Consider the following 17,897-nt stretch of genomic DNA (forward strand, 5'->3'; position numbering starts at 1 on the left):
TTTGGCGTGGCCAAAACTAGGGTTTTGGGCCAAAGGTTACCATGCGTTGTTTGGCGACCTTGGACGGATAGGATTTGCATCTAAGATGGAAGGGTGGTCGTTGATCGTCGCACGCCTTCGTTTTGGTAGCCGCATGGGAAGGCCGGCATGGTATGGCGCGACAAGGTGGTTGGCATGACATTGGCACATGTGGCATGGAATGCCTTGGCGCGGTTTGGCGTGGCCAAAACTAGGGTTTTGGGCCAAAGGTTACCATGCGTTGTTTGGCGACCTTGGACGGCTAGGATTTGCGTCTAGGATGGAAGGGTGGCCATTGATCGTCGCACGCCTTCGTTTTGGTAGCCGCATAGGGAAGGCCGACATGGTGGGGCCAAGGCCAATGGCATGGATGGCTTGTCATAGTGGGGCCAAGGATTTGGTACGGACAGCTTGGCATGGTGGGGCCAAGGCAAGGTGCGATTAGCTTGGCATGGTGGGGCCAAGGGTTTGGCATGCCATTGGCGCATGGTGCGGCTAGCATGGTTGGGGCCAAGGCAAGGTGCGGTTGGCTTGGCATGGTGGGGCCAAGGGTTTGGTATGCCATTGGCGTATGGTGCGGCTAGCATGGTTTGCATGCCTTGGCGCGGTAGACGTGGCTGGCATGGTTGGCATGCCTTGGCGCGGAGATGTGGCTGGCATGGTTGGCATGCCTTGGCGCGGAGATGTGGCTGGCATTGTTTGCCATTGGCACAGTGGTGCGGCTGGCATGGTTGGCATGCCTTGGCGCGGAGATGTGGGTGGCATGGTTTGCCATTGGCACAGTGGTGCAGCTGGCATGGTTGGCATGCCTTGGCGTGGTAGCATGAGAATTAGGGTTTGGCATAGATGATGTCGGTCAATGTTAAGGGTTCTGCGGTGGAACATAACATATAAAAAAAAAGGTACCTTGGTAATTCTTACGTAGGCATGATGATTGATTCAATAAATGTGCTAATGGTCATAGTGACGTCATGTCAGTTGTACGGTTTTACGATTTTAACCCTAAGCTAAAAACCACCATCAACATTAAGTCCCCTGCTTAGCTCGGAACAGGAGCATTGTTGTGACGTAAGCATAAGATGGTGACGGGCAAGGACAAAAATCGAAACGACAAGTCGTGGAAAGATGGTCAGGAAGGTCCGACTAACCTTTTCGAGAGGTAAGGAGAGTCCATGATCCTCGTGTTTGGCGGCCTTGCGTAGATTCTATTCGTGGTGTAGACCGTGAAGTGGTGAGATGAAGATCGTCGTCTTAGTATGGTTATGCATCACCTTGGCTGGGTTAGAGAACATCATGACGCTGGCTTGGCGAGTTGTCGGTGTTGGTGCGGCAAGTCATGGCGCGGGCGGCTTGGCATGGTGGGGCCAAGGCAATGGTGCAGTTTGGTGAGGCAAAGCATGCACGAACTGCTTGGCATGTGGGTCCAAGGCATGGCGCGGTCCTGGCGAGGCAAGCATGATGGACGGCTTGGCGTGGTGGGTCCAAGGCAATGGCGCGGACGGTCTTGGCATGGTGATTGGTCTTCGTGGACCCGGTTGCCTCTTTTCCTTACTTGACTCAAATAGGAAGTCCTTTCCTTATTCAAACTCCCAAGTATCACGCCTATAAAAGGAGGGCCGACCTCTCCTTTTACTTCACACCTATATTTTTTTTATTATGGCCGTGTGGTAACAGTAAAGCGGACGAGCGAATTCCAGGTATGTCTTCCAACACTTCCTCTTTAACTTGTTTTTTTTTGTGTTAGTGCAAACCCTAGCTGTAGGCGTACCTTTTCATGAACTTGTAGAAATGTTGTCTTTCTGCGTTGGTATGAATCCTAGCCGTAGGTATGCTTTTCACGAACTTGTAGTAACATTTAGGCATGAATACCGTAGTTATGTTGGCCGCCTCAATTACCGTGCAAAGTAGGCATGCATGAGATGGTAATTGGCATTCCCTTCCCGCGAAAACCTAGCTTCTAAGGTTTACTCATTTTTCCTGGTGTGACCGTGTGTATGGTTCCCGTGGTGGGGCGCGCCTCCTCGGCCGGGCGCAAATTTCCCGCTGCAGGGTATGGTCTTGGCATGAGGTGGTGATGCAGGGTCTGTCAATCCCCATTTCTTTGCCTATGCGCATTATGACTTTGAAACAAATTGGCTTGCGTACAGGATGGATCTCCTGTGTTTGATAAAATAATTTCCATGCACGTTCCGTAATAATTTCTCCTCGTATTGTTCCGTTGTAGTTATTTCGAAGGTGGAAGGAAGTAGCGTGAGAGAATTTTCGTTAGGATGTCATTTGAGAAAAGTTTTGCCTACCGAAAGATGTTGGCAATTCCAAGCCGAACATAGATGATGAGTTTTTTACAACATCCGCCACGATTAGCAGAAATCATCCCAAGTATGTGTCGATTCTTCTGACTGGTCAGGAAAGTGAAGGAGAGGTCCGGTCGGTTCGGCCAGGAGGTGTAATAAGGTTTTGTCTTCAGAGGAAAGAGTATCATGCTTCTCCTATTGACTTTAAAATCTCCCTGAGTCCGCTGCGTCCCTTTGAGAAATGGATGCGATTCATGATGAGCTAGGAATGTGTAAAAGCCATTTTGACCAAGGCGCAGATCATAGATGTCGTCGCGGCTTCCGCAGTGCTTCAAATTAGGAAAGATATTCCAGGCTTGGTTGCTTTTATTTCCAGATGGTGTCCATACACTCACACGACCATATGCATGTGGGGTGAAATGACTATCTCCTTAGAGAGCATGGCCGTGTTGCTGAACCTTCTTGTAATAGGAAACCTCGATGTTAAATTGTCTTCAGATGAAGAAGAAATGCGCGCCGCTCTGGTTGCGAAATCAAAATAATTCGTTCGGAAAGAAAACGAGACGAGGTGCTTCTATGGCTGGTGGGTGTCTCAGTGGTTTCCCGATGAGTTGGAGCCGAATCAGAAGAATAATACGCTTCATGTCGCGGCGTTCTTGGCTCTTTGGCTATCCAGAGATATTTTCGATGACGGCTCGGGTAAGAAGGAGATAAGACAGGAACTTATCAAGTTTGCCATAAAATTGGCAAAAGGTGTCGTTCTCCCTATTGGCGGCTTGTTTCTTGGTTCTCTGTACACACACTTGGATCATCTGGTCTCAGACATGTGCGCTTCAAATGGTTACATGAAAGTGGATTCGTATATTCATGTCGCCTTTCTCCAAGCGTGGATGTGAGAGCACTTCAAAAGTTATGCTCCAAAACTGTTGGTCGTACTTCCCGAGTCTTGGGGAGGCTCTAGGATACTGCGCTGGTCGAATAGGCGCCCAAAGATTGGTTCGAACCTGGTTGGATTCCTTGACAACTCGCACATGGTCAATTTTCGTCCATCGTCTCTGGTGCGTACGTACATAACTCAGATCAGTACCTTTGCTCCTGCTCCGAGCATGTCTTTGTCTTCTGATAAAGAGGATATGAGTGTTGGAGAGATGGTGTTCATGCGAAGCTGCACGCCCGATTATGTGCTGTCTTTATTTCGAGGATCTTGCAAAGCAGTCTCTTACAATGTCTATAAGGTGGCTCGGCATATGGGTTTTGACCAAGGGGTCCCACTTGTTCGTCAGCCGGTTGTTCCAGAAGTCTCGTTTCCAACTGTTCTCGATGCTACTGTTCTTGTGTCGGGTAAAAGTCTCCTTTCCTGCTTGCGGAACAAAATCCATCAACAACCTCCAAATATAACATATTTTGGCAGGATGAGTTTGTCGTTTTCCATGGATTCGTGAATGATGTGGTAGAAAACCGTCGCGGTAAGCCTTCTCCTGCGGTTTTAGCGGAGCATCCACTGCTGAGGGATCTTTCTTCGCCCAAGCGAAAACCCGTTAGCCCGAATGCAGATAGTCCCCAAGTAAAGGAGCAAAGATCTAAAATCCGTGCAGATGGTTCCCAGTCAGTTTCGACATCCCTACCGACTTTCAGTTCGTCCAATATGCGGGTACGTGTGATTTTACTCTTGACTTTAGTTGGATCATATATATCCTTGTTTCTTTCCTGAGTATCTGTATTTGTATCTTGCCTAGGGTCTCAGCAGCGTGAACGCCTTTACCAAACTTGCAAGTAGTCAGAAAACATCGCTTCTCGAGACGGAGGGTGGAAGTGCTGAGCCTATCCGTGGCGATAGGAACCCGAGAAGGATGAAAGCTCAGAGTTCAGTGATGGAGAGAGTAGTTCTTCCGATAGCAGTGTTGAATCTTCCTCTATCCAGTCTGAAAGCAAATCACTGAGTCTCTCGCATGTTTTTTTTCTTTCTCTTTGGAAAATATCTAATCTGTGATGTCATAGGGGGAAACCGTTTCTGAAGATGGCCCTGAGACGGAGACTGGTGGTGATACAACTTTGTCTCCAATTGTGACAGCCGCACCGGACGACCGTGGAATGGATGTTGATCGAGATGAAAACGTCGTTGTGACTCAGACAATGGAGAGTACTCCAGTGGCCGCATGTGCAATTGTCGCTAGGAATCCCTTGCCGGTTGCTGATGTAGACGCAGGCGCCACTTTCAACCCTCCATACCTGGTTCCTTATCCGTATCATATGTTGATCGGGGGATTTAGCGTGCCAGCCAAACATGCGGCTCTATACACCAAGATATGGGAAAGCTACGGACATATCTCCACGACCAAGAAGGTTACTAGTCGATTTGCTTGGTTAAGCGTGTGGAGGAAGCTTTGTCTTCGATTGACGACATATGCAACGTGACCGGTAATACTGTTTCTGAGGATGTAATCTCGAGCCGGAGATTCCATCGTGACATGTGTGTAAACTTCGAGTTCAATGTTCCTTGGTTCGTTGAAGGTTTCTCTGAGGTTGAAAAGTTGTTGGTCGAAACAGTCGAAGGTCCTTCTGCGGAGATGGTGAAGAAGCAGGAAGTGGAAGTCGAAAAATTGTCCAGGAAGCTGAAGTTGAAGAGGGCGGCTCTCCAAAGCACGAAGGAGGCTCTTGCTAAGAAGAGCAAGCCATTGTTGAAAAACTTTCCTTGAATGTATTTCTGTCTTCTGAACATCTTATTTTTAGTTTTTTTTTTTTTTGAAAGTCAAATGAAACGTCTAGTTTATGGTTTTGATTTCCTGGATTTTTGGGTTGATAGAAAAATGTTACCTTGAGGTTTTTGGATTATTCTTTTGGAATGAATTGTTTTGGAATGGATTGTTTTGGGAATGATGTTGTCTTGATTACGATTGCAAGTGACGCAAAAATCCCAGGAAAACCATGGAACCGTGAGCATTGCGTGTCGCTAGATGACATGGGGTGAAACATAACATGGCTATCGGTTTCATCATTCCCGTGAAAACTTGAAATAGCAAACCATGTATTTTGTCTAGGTAAGACTTACTCGGTTTTTCAGGTCTCTTGATGAAAAGGGAATCTTTCGGGTGTAAGACCGAGTTTTACGGGAGGCACCGCCGTGATTGTGTAAAGTCCCTAGTCGTCTCATCTAATAGTCATCGATCCCTGGTTGGATCGTTCGCTTTTAACCTCTAGGCAGTATCGAGTCATCCCTCGCCGTGTCAAGACTGATAATCGGGTCGTCTAGTAACTGAGTCGTCGATCCCTGAGCGGATCGCCTGTTTCTACCGCCTTGATGTCTCGGTCGAAGCATGAGATTGATGGTCGAAAATTGATATTGTAACGGAAAGATCAATCTCCCACTGTGATCGCCAATTGTTTGAGGGTGAAAACGGTTTCTGTTGATTTTGATAATTTCGGGTGTGTGGGTGAGAAACGAATTTAAACCCTAAACAATGTTCTGCAAGGGTGTACTTTAGATTCGAGAGATCAATCTGTACAAATACGGCCTAAACCAAGAAATGGTCGTTCCAGACTTGCTTCGGTCACAAAGTGAAAGAGAAGGGTTGGTTTTGGGGAGGGAAGCGAAAAAAGTGTTAAGACCAGAATAGTTAATTCTGGAAGAGTAGTTATTTCACGACTTGTATCAGAAAGTGGGAAGCTAACATATGGAAAGCTAGCAAATGTTTTATGAGTGTTGTATCCTCCTGACCTGAACTTTTCGTTTGGTGGAAATAGGTAATGCCTATTTATACAAGTCGAAATGAAACGTACTCTGGTCTCATTAAGAAATGGAAAACGGGTGAGTAAATGGGAGGAGGTGTTAACCAGTAACGCTTGGAATTGATGTTCCATAAAAGAAAGTGTTTCACCATTACTCCCTGTATTTACTAACCGCCTCATCCTTATGACACTTTCTTATAACGAGCGTAGTGTACGCCGCATGCTGTAAACCGCCAAACCAATACCCAATGAGCATCCTCCAGTTTGTGACATGTGTTGATGTCTCGGGTGTTTTCGTGGAAAACATGTAGCATGTTGTTGTTGTCTGGCAAGTTGAGCTTGGGAGACTTGCCGGCTCGGTGGTGACCTTCAACGGTCGAGATTTTGCATCTTATAAGGAAGGTAGCCGTTGATTATTGCAACCTTTCGTTTGGTAGCCAGTGGCATGAAAGTATGATCAGTATGGCTTTAATATGGCCCAGTTTAGGCGCGGCCAAAAGTCAGGGTTTTGGATTTGTTTAGGAGCGACCAAACTAGGGCCAAAGGTTGACATGTGTTAGCTGGTAACCTTGGACGGCTAAGATCTGCATCTTAGATGAAAAAGCAGTCGTTGATTGTTGCAGGCCTTCGTTTTGTTAGCCGCATAGGGAAGGCCGGCATGGTATGGCGCGGCAAGGTGGTTGGCATGCCATTGGCACATGTGGCATGGCATGCCTTGGCGCGGTTTGGCATGGCCAAAACTAGGGTTTTGGGCCAAAGGTTACCATGCGTTGTTTGGCGACCTTTAACGACTAGGATTTGCATCTAGGATGGAAGGGTGGTTGTTGATTACCACACGCCTTCGTTTTGGTAGCCGCATGGGGAAGGCCGGCATGGTATGGCGCGGCAAGGTGGTTGGCATGCCATTGGCACATGTGGCATGGCATGCCTTGGCGCGGTTTGGCGTGGCCAAAACTAGAGTTTTGGGCCAAAGGTTACCATGCGTTGTTTGGCGACCTTGGACGGCTAGGATTTGCATCCAGGATGGAAGGGTAGCCATTGATCGTCACACGCCTTCGTTTTGGTAGCTGCATGGGGAAGGACGGCATGGTATGACGCGGCAAGGTGGTTGGCATGCCATTGGCACATGTGGTATGGCATGCCTTGGCGTGGCCAAAACTAGGGTTTTGGACAAAAGGTTACCATGCATTGTTTGGCGACCTTGGACGGCTAGGATTTGCATCCAGGATGGAAGGGTGGTCGTTGATCGTCGCACGCCTTCGTTTTGGTAGCCGCATGGGGAAGGCCGGCATGGTACGGCACGGCAGGGTGGTTGGCATGCCATTGACACATGTGGCATGGCATGCCTTGGCGTGGCCAAAACTAGGGTTTTAGGCCAAAGGTTACCATGCGTTGTTTGGCGACCTTGGACGGCTAGGATTTGCATCTAGGATGGAAGTGTAGCCGTTGATCGCGGCACGCCTTCGTTTTGGTAGCCGCATAGGGAAGGCCGGCATGGTGGGGCCAAGGCAAGGTTCGGTTGGCTTGGCATGGTGGGTCCAAGGTTTTGGCCTGCCATTGGCGCATGGTGCGGCTAGCATGGTTGGGGCCAAGGCAAGGTGCGGTTGGATTGGCATGGTGGGGCCAAGGGTTTGGCATGCCATTGTCACAGTGGTGCTGCTGGCAAGGTTGGCATGCCTTGGCGCGGAGATGTGGCTGGCATGGTATGCCATTGGCACAGTGGTGCGGCTGGCATGGTTGGCATGCCTTGGCGCGGATATATGGCTGGCATGGTTTGCCATTGGCACAGTGGTGTGGCTGGCATGCCTTGGCGCGGAGATGTGGGTGGCATGGTTTGTCATTGGCATTGTGGTGCGGCTGGAATGGTTGGCATGCTTTGGCGCGGTAGCATGAGAATTAGGGTTTGACATAGATGATGTCGGTCAATGTTAAGGGTTCTGCCGTGGAACATGACATGTAAAAAAAAGTACCCTGGTAATTCTTACGTAGGCATGCTGATCGATTCAATAAATGTGCTAATGGTCATAGTGACGTCATGTCAGTTGTACGGTTTTACGATTTTAACTCTAAGCTAAAAACCACCATCAACAATAGTGTAGAACAGATTTAAAGGAAAGAGATTACCAGATGCAAAAGGATGGTGCTAAACCAGAATTGAATGAATGCTTTGAAAGCAAACAACATGAGCGCAAGACAAAAAGTTTGGTTAGCACACATAAAAATTATGCAAAGAGAAAAAGAAAAGGGAAAGAAAATGGACGTTTAGTCCATATGTATGTACACAGGTGAACCAGTTTAGTCCACATAGACGGGGTTTTCCAAGTCTATGATCTCAACTTCTGGTGGAAGATGCTCCAGAAATGGTTTCAATCTCTGACCATTGACCTTGAAGATGTTCTTGTTTGTTGTGTTTTCAATTTCAACAGCTCCATGAGGGAAAACAGTACGTACCAAGAATGGACCTGACCATCGAGAACGTAACTTCCCTGGAAAAAGATGCAAACGAGTGTTGTACAACAAAACTTTTTGACCAGGTGTGAAAGAATTGCGCAGAATGCGCTTGTCATGAAACACTTTCATTCTATGTTTATACATTTTGACACTATCATAAGCATCATTCCTTAATTATTCCAACTCATTGAGTTGAAGTTTCCTTTGGGTACTAGCCTTATCAAGATCAGAGTTCAATTTCTTAACAGTCCAATATGCTCGATGTTCTAACTCTACAGGTAGATGACAAGCTTTACCATGCAAAAGTCTATAAGGGGACATGACAATAGGAGTTTTGTATGCAGTTCTATAGGCCCACAAAGCATCATTTAAACGTAAAGACCAATCTTTCTTAGTAGGATTAACAGTCTTTTCAAGAATATGCTTAATTTCCCTATTAGAAACTTCTACTTGGCCACTGGTTTGTGGATGGTATGGTGTTTCTACCTTGTGAGTGACTCCATACTTGCGCATAAGTGATTAAAAAGGTCTATTGCAAAAATGAGTACCACCATCACTGATTATTGCTTTAGGTGTTCCAAAACGAGAGAAGATGTTTTCTTTTAGAAAAGAAAGAACTACTTTATGGTTATTTGTTTTGGAGGCAATGGCTTCCACCCACTTAGAAACATAATCAATAACAACAATAATGTACAAGTTACCTTCAGAATTAGGAAAGGGACCCATGAAATCAGTACCCCGTACATCAAACAATTCAATAATCAAAATAGGTTGTAAGGGCATCATGTTTCTTCTTGAGATACTTCCTAATTTCTGGCATCGTTCACAGGCAACACAAAAGGCATGACTATCCTTAAACAATGATGGCTAATAGAAACCACTCTACAAGATCTTTGCAGCAGTTTTCTTGGCATTAAAATGGCTTCCACATGCATGGTCATGACAGAAAGAGATGACATCTCTTTGTTCATAATTGGGGACACATCTCCTAATGAGTTGATTAGGGCGGTATTTAAACAAGTATGAGTCATCCCAAAAGAAATGTTTCACCTCAGACAAGAACTTGGATCGGTCTTGTTTAGACCGATGCAAAGGAATTCTACCAGTGGCAAGGTAGTTAACAATATCAGCAAACCAAGGCATCTCAGATACAAGCATCAATTGTTCATCAGGGAATGATTCTCTAATAAACAAAGATTCATCTACAAATTCAATATTCAGCCTAGACAAGTGGTCAGCAACAACATTTTCAGACCCTTTCTTATCTCGAATTTCGAGATTGAACTCTTGTAACAAGAGTATCCATCGGATTAGACGAGCTTTAGTATCTTTCTTAGAAAGAAGATATTTCAAAGCAGCATGGTCAGAATATATGATGACTTTGGACCCTATCAAATAAGATCTAAACTTATCCAACGCAAACACAACAGCTAGCAATTCTTTCTCAGTAGTTGAATAATTTAGTTGAGCATCATTAAGCGTTTTACTAGCATAGTAGATCACATAAGGGAGTTCGTCTACTCGTGGACATAAAACAGCTCCTACAACATAGTCAGACGCATCACACATAATTTCAAACGGAAAGGTCCAATCGGGTGGTCTGACTATTGAAGCAGATGTAAGAAGAGTTTTAAGTTCTTCCCATGCACGCACACAAGCATCATCAAATACAAAAGCAACATCTTATACAAGAAGACTACACAAGGGTCTTGAAATTTGCTAAAGTCTTTGATGAATCGTCGGTAAAAACTGGCGTTGCCTAAGAATGACCTTATCTCCCTCACAAAGCAAGGTTGAGGCAAGTGTTGAATGAGATCAACCTTGGCTTTATCTACTTCTATGCCTTTTTCGTAAATGATGTGTCCTAAGACTATGCCTGAATTGACCATGAAATGACATTTTTCCCAGTTCAAAACCAAATTCTTTTCTTTACATCGAATCAGCATAAGTGTAAGGTGATGCAAACATTCATCAAAAGAAGAACCAAAGACAGAAAAATCATTCATGAAGATTTCAAGAAATTTATCTACCATGTCAGAGAAGATGCTCATCATGCAATGTTGAAAAGTAGCAGGCGCATTACACAACCCGAAAGGCATGCGACGATAAGCAAATGTACCATAAGGACATGTAAATGTGGTCTTTGATTGGTCATCGGGTGCTATGTGAATTTGGTTATAACCTGAATAGCCATCTAAGAAACAATAGTGACTGTGTCTTGATAATCTTTCTAGCATTTGGTCAATGAAGGGAAGAGGAAAATGGTCTTTCTTTGTTGCTATGTTCAATTTTCTATAGTCAATGCAGACTCACCACCCTGTGGTCACACGAGTGGGGACTAGCTCATTCATTTCATTTTGAACTACAGTAATACCAGACTTTTTGGGTACAACTTGAATGGGACTAACCCACTGGCTATCTGGAATTGGGTATATGATACCCGCATCAAGCAATTTCAGAATCTCACCTTTAACAACATCTCTCATGTTGGGGGTTAAGTCTCCTTTGCATTTCCCTAAATGGTTTAGTGTTTTCTTCAAGATTTATGTGATGCATGCAAATTGTTGGACTTATACCTTTAAGGTCTGAGATGTTCCAACCTAAGGCCTCTTTATGTTCTTTTAGAATTTCTAAAAACTTACTTTCCTGTTCTATGTCTAAACATGATGCAATAATAACAGGCAAAGTATCAGAAGAACCTAATGCATATTTCAAAGTGTTAGGCAATGGTTTCAAATAATGCTTAGGTGGTTCGACAAGAGATGGTTCAGACTTGGAATCAGAAAGTGGAAGGGGCTCCACTGCAATCTTCCATTTAGTAATACCCATGGGTGCTACAGATTCAAGCAAAGAGTGAACTTCACTAATGTACTTAGAATCAAAAAGATCTAAGTCAAAGTTATCTAAACATGCTTGCAAAGGGTCCACAGATAAGATGTCAGGAAATGAGTCTTGAATCAGACTCTCAATCATGTTAATCTCATGTAATTCATTATCATCAAAATCCATAGGTAGCTGGTTAACATGAAACACATTCAATTCCAAAGTCATGTTACCAAAAGACAAATTCAATATTCTGCTACGAAAATTTATGATAGCGTTGGACGTTGCCAAGAAGGGACGTCCTAAAATGACCGGAATATGATAATATATGACAATCTGGGTTTTGTACAGGTTGAGTGTCTAACACAATGAAGTCCACAGGGAAATAAAATTTATCAACCTTGATTAACACATCTTAAACAATACCCCGAGGGATTTTTACAGATCTGTCCGCTAATTGTAGCGTAACATGAGTGGGTTTCAGCTCCCCAAGACCTAACTGCACATATACAGAATATGGCAAAAGGTTCACTCGCACCTAAGTCTAATAAAGCCTTTTCGATCGTATGATCGCCAATAGTACAAGAGATAGTTGGACTACCTGGGTCTTTAAACTTAGGTGGGGTTTTGTTTTGAATAATTGAGCTCACCCGCTCAGTAAGAAAAGCACGCTTATGCACATGATGCTTTCGCTTTTGTGTGCACAGATCTTTCAAGAATTTAGCATAAGCAGGTATCTGCTGGATTGCTTCGAGAAAAGGAATATTTATATTGACTCGTTTAAACATTTCCAACATCTCATGGTATTGGGTACCTTTCTTTTATTGCATCAACCTTTGAGGAAATGGGGCCACAGGCACAGACGATGATATTGGAACATTAACATCAGTAGAATTCGTAGAGTCACTATCTTGCTCAGATTCTTTTTCTATACTGGATGTTTTCTGTGGTGTGGTGTGCATTTGTAAGTCTGAATTAGACTCTTTTGACTGTGGTACACCTACATTGTTCTCAACAACCTTACCACTACGAAGAGTAGTGACAACATTCACTTGATTATGTGAGGGCTCATCGCAAGTTGACGTGCTTGCCTGAAATGCACTTTTCTGAATCTGTTGAGGTTGACTAGGGAGTTTACCCCTTTATCTGTCATTTAGTGCATCACAGATTTGGCCCATTTTAAGTTCTAGACTTGTGAAATGTTGGTCTGTGGTCTTTTGAAGTTGCAAAAGATTTTGGGTCAACATACCGACACTATCTTCAAAGCTAGGATTTTTTTCTACAAGGTACTGTGTGTGTGTCTGTACTTGGAGATTTCTAAGATATGAATATCCTTGGTTATTATTTGTTGTTCCCCCTTGTACATGCCCCTTAGACCATGAAAAGTTAGGGTGATTCCTCCACCCTGGGTTATAGGTCTGAGAATAAGGGTTGTTCTCTTGCTTATGATATAAAGCATTAGCATGTTCAACTCTAGACTCTTGAAATTCATGTAGGTCTGGACAACTATCCACTAGGTGGTCTGAACTGTGGCATGCGGCACAAGTGGCCATTTCAATTTGGTCACGGAGAGTAGGGGCAGTAGTTTTCACATTCTTCTGCATCTCTAACACTTCTACTCTCCTATCCAAGGATCCAACCTTTGCATGTTCTTCAAAGTTGGACTCAATTCTACGAACATTATCAACAGGGGCAGTCTTTTTAGGTTCACTGATGGACTCCCACTGCTGAGTCTTTTCGGCGACTTTGATTAAGAAAGTCCAAGCCTCATTAGCACTCTTGTCAATAAATAAACCATTGCACATTGACTCAACTATGGTTCAGGTGGCAACATCTAGACCTTCATACAAAATTTACACAAGTCTCCATTTTTCAAAACCATGGTGAGGGCACTGGAGCAATAATTCATTAAATCTCTGCAGATATTTGCTAGAGTCTGTCCATCTAATTGCACAAACCATTCAGACTTTGACGAAAGGTCGCAGTCTTATGGTTAGGGAAAAACTTTTTAAAAAATTCTTTTGTAAGCTCATCCCATGTTCTAACGGACTGTGGTTCTAAGGCATACATCCAAGACTTAGCTTTTTCTTTCAAAGAGAAAGGAAACAGTCTCAGTTTCAGAGACTCTTCCGGCATTTGGTTAAAACGCAGAGTCCCACAAATATCTTCAAAATCTCTGACATGGTGGTAGGGGTTTTCAGCATCAACCCCTCTAAACACAGGCAACATATGAATTGTGCTTGCTTTCAGTTCAAACCGACCAGCATCAGCTGGTAGAATGATGCAAGAGGGTTGGCTTTCCCTAGTTGGGTACATATACTCCTTGATACTACGGTCCTGGTTTAATTCTTCACCCATGGTCTCAGATTGGTCAGGGCTATCTACTTCAGAACTGGGTATGTCGACTACGTCCTCTCGATGGATTCTAACTAGACGATTAGTTTGGTCACGAAAGGAAACAATCATAGCCTATCATGCATACCTATCAGCATATTACAGAGACAAGAATTAACAACCAAGAGAGTCAAAATTCAGGGCAACAGAGTCTTGAGAATCAAAAGCTAGTTCTAGTAACTATACGATGCACACAGAACTATTATGTTGTATCGAATGGACAAGCAGCACTGCTCAAAACTTTTAATGAGTTTGTGTACGTATGCTTCAGAATTTAGATAGTCCACAGAACACAACAGATTTAGCAGGTAAACATGCTACTCATGTGTCACAGATTCATGCACAAAGGTACCAGGGAAACTAGTTCAACAGACAGTCATTGCACATTCCAGATTAATGCTTATGAATATGACAGTCAACTTCAGAGATTCACAATCATTCAAGTTTAGTACAGCCAATAACAAACTCAGCTAACCAATGCAAAACTCAAATATCACAGGCTCATGTTTTTGGGACTGAAAAACTAGTTCTCAGATTCTTGCAGACAAATTCAAATTGGTGTACTGGTTACAAAACAAGCAAATGTCACAACTCAGAAGAGTAATGTTTATAGGGATGACAATCAGTTCCAGGGATGAATACACACAGAAAGAGGTTCTGCCGAGATTAAGGAGTTCTTAGTGAAATCACAAATCACAAATTTCGCAAAATCATGCTTATGGATATCAAAAATTGCAGGTGTGGTATAATGCTCAGTAGGGCAGCTAGTGTATCAGACTATCATGGTTTATCATTCATACGGATATAAAGTATAATGAGGTTCGAGAATGACCAACTGGTTTTAGCCCCACTAACAGCTGCGTTGTTCTCCTTTTCTCGTTTTCCTTGATTTGTTCTCAGCTTTACACTTACCTGGCTACTCAGGATAGGATGTCAGTACTCAGAAATGTGCAGTTTATCGCAATATCAATATTCGTATAAACGAACTGAAAGTAATTTACTGCATGACAATGTGTTTAGGACAGTCCGTATGCAAGCAACAAATGGAAAAGTTGTAAAATGTAGAAATGTGATATTTTACACTGGGAAAGGAATAGCTATTATGCTTATTAGGACTGACCGGGGTTGACAAAATATGCAACTATGGAGAAAGTACAATTACTTACTACAATGCTTAACCTATAATAATGCAGCTGATTTACAGAATGCAACTAAATGACTTGACTTGCCTAAATTCACAGAAATGGTGTATGATACAGGTCAACAGAACAAACTAGGAGAAAAATATGTTACAGAGAATGGATTAACTGAAAATGAAAAGTTACTGCTAATACTAATTCTAAAATGTAGATTATAAATAAATGGATGTTGTATGCTTATCTTATAGAAGCGATATGCTTGAATGGATATTATACAGGGCGATAGATGCTTGTAAACTATAAGTACAAACTAAGCTACGGGACAGGATGCAAGTTATATGATGATGTGGTGACTGAAAAATCAAACCTACAACTAATACTTATACTGAGATGCAGATTTGAGTAAAGATGGTTGAAGTTTAAAAATTACAGCTAGGAGTGATGCAAGATATATATATATGCAAATGGATTAACTAAGTTATGATGTAGTAGCAGATGATAACGAACTATTAAACTAAAGAACACAGCAAAAGATTTAATATGCTAAACAAAATGCAGTACTAAGATGATTTTGCTAAGACAATGATGCTGGTATAAGTAAACTGAATGCAGGTTAAAAGAAAAACTACACCAACTACTACAACTAATATGCTATAGAACAAGTTACAGCTACAAGAACAGAAAAACAAAGGAAAATCTAACAATATATATACAGCAGTAAACTAAAAATCAGTAAAGTGAAGAAGAAACCTCAGCTACACCGCTACCGAGTCCCCGGCAGCGGCGCCAAAAACTTGGTAGGTCTGTAAAGAGTACCTACAATAAACTGAAAATGCACAATGCCTTATTGTGTATAGTGCAAATACAGGTCGATCCTCAGGGACAAGGTGGGTGTAAATTGGAACCTAAGTCTTACTACAACTGATTCAGAGAGTAACCAAAAGGGGTTTGTCTGTGTCGATACGACGAGATATTCTCAAAACAGAAAGTAAATAGAAGTAAAAGATGCAAATAACACAGGGTGTAAACACTGAGAATGTGGATACTAGGGCCTTCAAATCCACCACTAACCTACACTATGTATTCAACTGGTAGTATTATTCTTGTCCTTAAAACAGATTCAAGTTTACCTTGTATCTAAGGTGTTTCTCCAATGGATAATTTAATCGCAACTAAGGTATTTCTCCAAAGCATTAACTATCTAGTTAAAGCACAACTAATCTAAGGATCAATAATAGTCTGGTTTAGCATGAGTTGCAGCACAATCAACACAGTGGTATTCTAACTACAATGGATACATGGCATACACTGTGAGAGCAAAATGTTGAAGCACTATGATCAATTTTATCCTAAGCAGTTTTAAACATTCAAGAACAACACACAAAGTATGAATAACATAGCAGCAGGCTAGGACTTCATCTAAACCCTAGCAAATGAAATTAGAACATGATGAACAGGATGAAAACAATTGTATTAAGAAACTAATTGAACCAGCTAGCCTTCGATATCTTGTTACAGAGAAATAATCCCCTATTTATACACAAATTCTTCTCAACTCCTCTTCAATTCGATAATTTAATGAAAACCCACTTACCAAAACGCGTTTTCCCTCTTCAATTTCATCTCTGCAAACCTACTCTTCCAGCTGTTGGAGAAGATAACCCTAATTCTATCTCTCTCAAACCTAAGGTTGAGAGAGATAGTAATTAGAGGCTTAATTGATGGTGTTTATGATAGAAGTTGAGAGCAGAATTGGTCGGGGAGATGGATGAGGTGGTACTGGTGGTTCTGCAAGAGAAGTAATGAGAAATGAAGGGGAAAAGATTGAGTTTCTGTTCGACAGGGAAAAGAAGATGAGGAGGCTTGGGTGTTGAGCAGTTTCTTCAGATATTGATGTTCTGCATGGATGAGTTGTTGGATGCTGAGAAACTAAGTAAACTCTGACGGCTCAGGTTAGGAACGGGTTTGGATTTTGGATTCGGGTTTTGGGGTTCTCTACCAAGCCCATGAATCGGTTTAGGCTTTGCAAACGGCTTGCGGAGCGAGTGCAGACGGATTGCGGTAGGTCTTTACGCGTTATTCCTTCGCTCTTCACAGCCTTCTCACGGGAGCCTTTCGTTGTTTCTCTTCCGATTGTTGCTAGCCGCCATTCCTATGCTCTTTTGGCTTCTCAATTCATCCAAGCTTTATTTAGTACCTAAAAACACAAAATTAATTAGTAAACATATTTATTCTTGAAAATAATGAAAGCACAGAATTTGGGACAATATATGATTTTAAAGCACAAAAGATGAGATAATTGCCGATAAAATGTTGAAATATGCAATATTTGGCACTCATCAAACTCCCCTCCATAAAATGTCATTCCCGAAAGAACAACAAGAGCGACCTTAATTTGATAAGAAAAGAAGGATTTCTTTGGACATAACAAATCACATACGAGTATGAATCTGAATCCAAAAAATACTCAATTAAATTAACCACAAGAAAACCCATGATTAATTTAATCGGAATACACAATTAAATTACCACAAGAGTGTGATCAATTCAATTGGTCAGGCTCGACATAAGAGAACTTACGGAGCCGCACAGTATATACATATAATATGGATCAGGAAAGATCAATACTGCGGAATAGACAAGGATTCTATCTATTTTCCATCACTATTTTCACAATGACACACAACAGGCATAATCCTTGTAAACAAAAGTTCATCCTATCTTCCATCAATATTTGCATAATGACATAATAGGTTTCAAACTTTTGTAATGTCAAAAGTCCGTTCATTCTTTTATCAATACATGCATATCGACATACGAAAGACTTAACTTTTGACAAGGTACGAGACAACCATAGTTCGCGGACGCAAACACACATATTTCATAATCAATTGCAATATATAAAACCATAAATATTAATACTGCAAAAATCATCTTCCAAACAATTTTAGAATTTAGACAAATAAATCTAAAAACAATAAAGATGAAAACGTTGGACATAGATATGTGTAATATCTATAATGGCTATTCCAAACTCTAGTTATTCTTCTAA

The 17,897-nt window shown here is 42.4% G+C and overlaps 1 protein-coding gene and 1 long non-coding RNA gene across 2 annotated transcripts; both read right to left on the bottom strand.

Moving 5' to 3' along the window:
- Positions 1-12,133: 12,133 nt before the first annotated feature.
- LOC113290669 lies at positions 12,134-13,670 on the bottom strand. The gene is made up of 3 exons (XM_026540252.1): positions 13,271-13,670; positions 12,677-13,125; positions 12,134-12,424 (listed from the first exon to the last, which is right to left on the bottom strand). Exons 1-3 carry the CDS (start codon positions 13,668-13,670, stop codon positions 12,134-12,136), a joined length of 1,140 nt encoding a protein of 379 aa, XP_026396037.1.
- A 456-nt stretch (positions 13,671-14,126) lies between these two features.
- LOC113287196 lies at positions 14,127-16,673 on the bottom strand. Its single transcript, XR_003329833.1, has 2 exons — positions 16,440-16,673; positions 14,127-14,622 (listed from the first exon to the last, which is right to left on the bottom strand). It is a non-coding gene; the product is annotated as an uncharacterized LOC113287196 (long non-coding RNA).
- Between the last annotated feature and the right edge of the window lie 1,224 nt (positions 16,674-17,897).

The sequence above is a fragment of the Papaver somniferum genome, chromosome 6 (assembly GCF_003573695.1).
Source record: "Papaver somniferum cultivar HN1 chromosome 6, ASM357369v1, whole genome shotgun sequence".
Taxonomy (NCBI): domain Eukaryota; kingdom Viridiplantae; phylum Streptophyta; class Magnoliopsida; order Ranunculales; family Papaveraceae; genus Papaver; species Papaver somniferum.